This window comes from Pelobates fuscus, chromosome 13 (genome assembly GCF_036172605.1).
Source record: "Pelobates fuscus isolate aPelFus1 chromosome 13, aPelFus1.pri, whole genome shotgun sequence".
NCBI classification, from domain to species: Eukaryota; Metazoa; Chordata; class Amphibia; order Anura; family Pelobatidae; genus Pelobates; species Pelobates fuscus.
The window spans coordinates 59,900,666-59,905,665 of record NC_086329.1 but is presented as its reverse complement, the minus strand read 5'-3'; the positions used below and the strand labels follow the sequence as shown (position 1 = coordinate 59,905,665).

Genomic DNA, 5,000 nt, shown 5'->3' with positions numbered 1-5,000 from the left:
TAATACTGGACACCAACTCTGATATTGGAGAGGAGTGGGTGGTTCAAAGAAAAAGAGCAGGAAAAAATGGTCACCGCGTAAGAAGTATTAACCAAAAAGATGCTGAAGCGTGTGCTTGGGAGCCAAACGCGCACGAAAAGGAGTAATGAGAACCACCGACTGCCAGAGGAAGCACTCCAGGGTCGTGGTTTGAAACGAACCGGATATAGAGCGTTCGTATTCGTATGAACCCGAGATGGCTGTCAGATGTGTTCCTGACGGAATGTGCATGCGCGGCCGAATACACAGCTCCGAGAAATGGAACAGAGAGCAGGCAAAGCTAATAAGGGGGAAACAACTAAGTAGAAGCGCGATAGCGCAGTGGATGTATGAAACAACCTCCAGACGGTCTGCCTAACATCCAAGAGGACAACAAAGAGGGGAAAAAAAACCCAATAGGAGTCTACATCATAGTACAGTAAGTACCACAAATAAGTAAAACAAATATATATAAAATAATAAAATAACAGTTGTAAAAAGGACCACTCAAGGTACCCGTCACCAATGTATTATGACAAATCACAATAATAATAAACCGTGAGACTGAGGGAGCAACAAAGAGGAAGTTCCGCCTACTATAGTATAAGGATGTTGCTGATTGGATGTTCATGTTACCAGGTGGAAATTGTCGTGTGATGTTTTTTTCTATTGATTTGTATTTATTTGCTGCTGAGGGAAATAAAGAAAGATTGCAGCATAATAGGAGCCTCTGCATCTTTAATACAATTTGCTATCTTTGTTGTATATTTGTGAATGTAAATTCTAAACATGAAAATCAATTAAGAGTAAATCCAAAAAAATAAAAAATTATGGCATACTATTTACAAAACTGAACACCAGAGCTTTTTCACATTATGTTTTGAATCACCATTTTCTTTAAGTATTTGTGATGAGATTTTGTTTTACACAATTTTCACACATTGCATTTCCACTGTGGCTGTTGTATCCAACTTCTTTAACCACTTTTTAAGTGTATTCAGCTATTTCATCCAACCAAATCAATATCCCTATACACTAATTTTGCAGGCTTTTTATGGAGTTAAAAGATCATGTTTGAGACATACACTAATTTTTAGGCGTCTCTAAGTTTGCATTTCAGTTTTTCAAATCAGGCCAACATAAGATTGTTGACACTTTGTCAGTGGCATAGTGGTTAAGCAGAAAATATTTAATTAACTAAATTAACTTTCTACACATTTTTTTTTTTTTTAAATCTTATCACCACCTGAACCAAACTAAAATTAAACCTTAGTCCTAACCCTAATTCCTACACTACAAGCGTAACCATGGTGTTAAATAATCCCCAACCCTACTTTCTCACCCGGACTTTCTTGCAGAGTGATCATGATCGCTAGTGAGTGAAAGATTTGCCTTAGCAATCAATACACATTTGTATTAGTAATACTATAGTCTTCCTTTAACTTGTGTGATTGACACAAGAAAAAGTATCAGGATGCACCTAATGTCAAGGGCAAATTTTGAAAAATAACCAGAATTTTCTCCTTCAGCCAGTTGATATTACTTATTTTCATAGTACAGGTCACACGAAAAAAAAAAAAAAAAACAGTGAGAGTCGAACCAATGGTGTAGTATTTTCAGATAAACAGGGAAACACACAACATAAATAGGTGCATTTTACACTTAAATGTATAGGAGCAGCTCCAAGTATAGTAACATGCAGTGGCACAATCCCCACTTCAGGATATATCTCAAACAAAGGTGAGTTGCTTGATGTTCAGATATCTTTGCATGGTTATATATAAAGGATAAGAGGAGGATACAATTGTGTACTATTGTAACTAATAGTGGGTAATCAATAAAAAGAGGTAATACACTCAAAAGAAGGGAGCTTTTGACAAGCTCAATAGGTCAGGTACAGGGCAGTATAATCCCCATCCAATGGATATCTCTGATGTAATAGGTTCTTCTACACTAGAAACATAAAATATGAAAAACAGAAGAAACAAAAGAGTGGTGTCTGATGTTGTGGTTATCTGGGAGATGAAAACCATACTCACATATTTAAGTGCAGTAGCACCGCTCAATATTCACAATGTTGGTGGTGTTAGCACCAAGAATAAGTTCACCAGGAGATTTCTCTTGGAATCTTCCCCAGGATATCAAGAAACAGTAAAACAAATTGGAGTGGTGTAAGAAAAATAAATATGAAAAACACTAATATCTATAGATAAGACACAGATAGGTATGTGCCAAATACACTTTTATTGCAAATAAAATCAAATTAAAAAAATTACAATGTGTTTCACCTATGCAATTGGCTTTATCAAATGAATGCCCGTGTAATCGTTTCTCATGTTGATAACTGACCCTGGCAATTGTTACAATGCCTCTTTTATAAGACTGAGCAGCAGGGTGGCACAGGCATGTAGTGATCACAGTGTATGGAGAGCATACACTGCATGTATGGGAGTGCTGCCATATAACATAGGGCAAGCAACACCTAAGCCTTTTTGCTCGAGTGATCAGCTGCATGGAGCTATTTCTGAAATACAGCAATAACCTGGACTTTAGGTGAGATCTGTGTTTAATTGCATATGTGAATGGTTAATACACTTAAGTCCATAGTAATGCAGGGGGGAAGAATCATTGCAAGACCCCAGTTTAAAAATATGGGGCAATGTGAGGCTATAGTTTTAAAGGACATTAAAGCAATTGAGAAAATTGGGATACAAAAATCAACAAGAAGAAAGGGAGAGTTTAGTTAAAATCAAATGCAATATTTCTAACCTCTGTTCATATTAGTAGGAAGGCATTTTGGAAGTTTTATAGTCACATTAAACAAATATACACAGAACCAAAACAAATAGCTCTTGGTCATTTACATGTTTGCTAAAAAGACATAGATCATCTATTGACACTTAAGAAAAGATTTTACTTACTGCAGAGGATTTTTTACAGTAAGAACAATACAACAAAATAAGGAACTATTTACCTAAATTATCTTGTGTTGAGTAACTGTTACTTTATTGTACATGTGGTATGATACATCATAATACATCAGATAAGGGGGGAAACATATTTTAGCTAAACATTATTTTTCAACAAGTTAGGATCTCTTAGAAATACTGCACCCAAATTGTACTCATTAGAAGTACCATTTTAATTCATTATTCAACTCATTCAACTTAATTTAAGTTTGTTGCTATAAAATAAAGTCTTTTAAATTAGCTGTGTTGAAGAGTCCCGGGCTTCATAATGTCTTTAAATCTGATGATAATTATCTCAGTTTCACTATAAGATAATCATTTGGAGCCATCTCTTCCAGAAGGTTCTGCTTATTCCAGGCCATACTGAGTTTTGAATTATTTCTGGTTTACCATGGCTTTGGTAAGAGAGTCAATAAGCTGAAAGTAGTGGTATCGCATATCATATTCCATGTCGTACCAATAATTTACTGTGAAGAAGAAAAAAGTAAGACATTATTATGAATTCTTGAATAACAAAATATGAAAGGGAAGGTAGAGAGGCAGATGGTAGTGCACACCAAAACTGTTATTACCATGTTTTTAAGTTTTTAAGTAGATTTGATTTGAGTTTTTTCATAAATGCACTGTAATATTTGTTATTTTTCCAGATGGCTGCTTAATCACATGACTAATTAACTTTAAGAGATGGCCAAGCATAGGAGAATGTCACAGCAAGTGAATAAAGATTGCATGCAATATTGTAGCTATTTATCAACACACTGATTGTGGCGAAACCGACCTCGCCACGTGTCCTTGGAGGGGGTTGCTTGCCTGCCTCTTGCCTTTGGACTATGGACCAGACTTTATGGGAATGTGATACCCCAGATAGCTATACCATGGAGCCTATTCATATAATGAAAGACTATGTGAAAGACTTTGGCTCCATGGCAATTGTACTGTGTGAGTAGGATCTGCGCGCTATTCGGTAGTTTTGTGCGTGCAGATCCCAGCTATCTGGGGATAGGTGAAATGTCTGTGTGTTATGTGTAAATGTGACTTTATGTATTTTAAAGTGTTTTATGTCGTTTTGCAACCATGTGGTTAATGGAGTCTGCCTCTAGTCCTGGATAATTGGATTACTTCTCCAATTAACTCCAGGGCAGAAGGGAGGAAACCAGGGTGCATTGTGGGGATGTTTTTCTGCCAGCCAGAAAGGAACAAAAGATACTTTTAGTAACTTTTGAACCCCTGGTCGGATTCATGCCATTTTTTAATATGTTGTTCCCCTGAATGGATTGATTGTGGATATGTATTTGTATGTGAATGTGATGTATGGTTTTAAAGTTATGAAAGTTGTGTAAAAGTATATTTTACACTGTATGCATAATGGGATTATGTGTCACACTAAGGGGAGGGGATGTGTGGGAGGTAACATCTATGTGATTGGTTATTTTATGCCTCCCCCTGGGTGTGGCCTGTATGTGTGAGTTGGAAATAAAAGCCAGGCTGGATGAGCCAGTCCAGAGTTCCTGTTTAACCCTCAAAATGAAGTGTCGTCTCGTTCTTGGGGGGGAATTGGATTGTAAGCTGACTGCCAGGAGTGTAAGCGGATTGTATGCTTTTCTTGTTCAGCTGTTCCAGTTCGGAGTGCTATTTTGTATCCAGTTCTGGAATTTGGTGTTCTGCAGTAGCTGTGCCGGTCTCTCAGAAAGGGGCATATCGCCTAAACGGATTTTAACCCCTTGTCTGCTGAAACGGTCTGTTACAATTGGTGGCAGCGGCGGGATCGTTCCTACAGCCAGAAGGACAGCTACAGGAAACACCATTTCCGTGGATTACAAATTGAGGGCAACGCTAGTACCCGTACAGCGACCCTATCTACAAAAGAATCAACTTCAGCAGAGCAAGCATGGCATATGACTACACTCAGGAGGAGTTGGACAGAGAGGTCAATGAGGTGCTGTCTGGCTATGGACCCAACCCCCCAGAGAGAGCCGTGCAGCTTGCCAGGAAACTAGTAGGAGAGTACCTGCA

General features: G+C 37.8%; 1 protein-coding gene across 1 annotated transcript in view; it reads right to left on the bottom strand.

The window, feature by feature from the left end:
* Positions 1 to 2,339: 2,339 nt before the first annotated feature.
* The window catches only part of JMJD7 (jumonji domain containing 7), a 149,342-nt gene continuing 146,681 nt past the window's right edge, over positions 2,340 to 5,000 (bottom strand). The window contains exon 8 of the mRNA XM_063440087.1: positions 2,340 to 3,454. Within this exon, the coding sequence (XP_063296157.1) occupies positions 3,363 to 3,454 (92 nt within the window). The 3' untranslated portion in view covers positions 2,340 to 3,362. The remainder of the gene's footprint in view (positions 3,455 to 5,000) is intronic.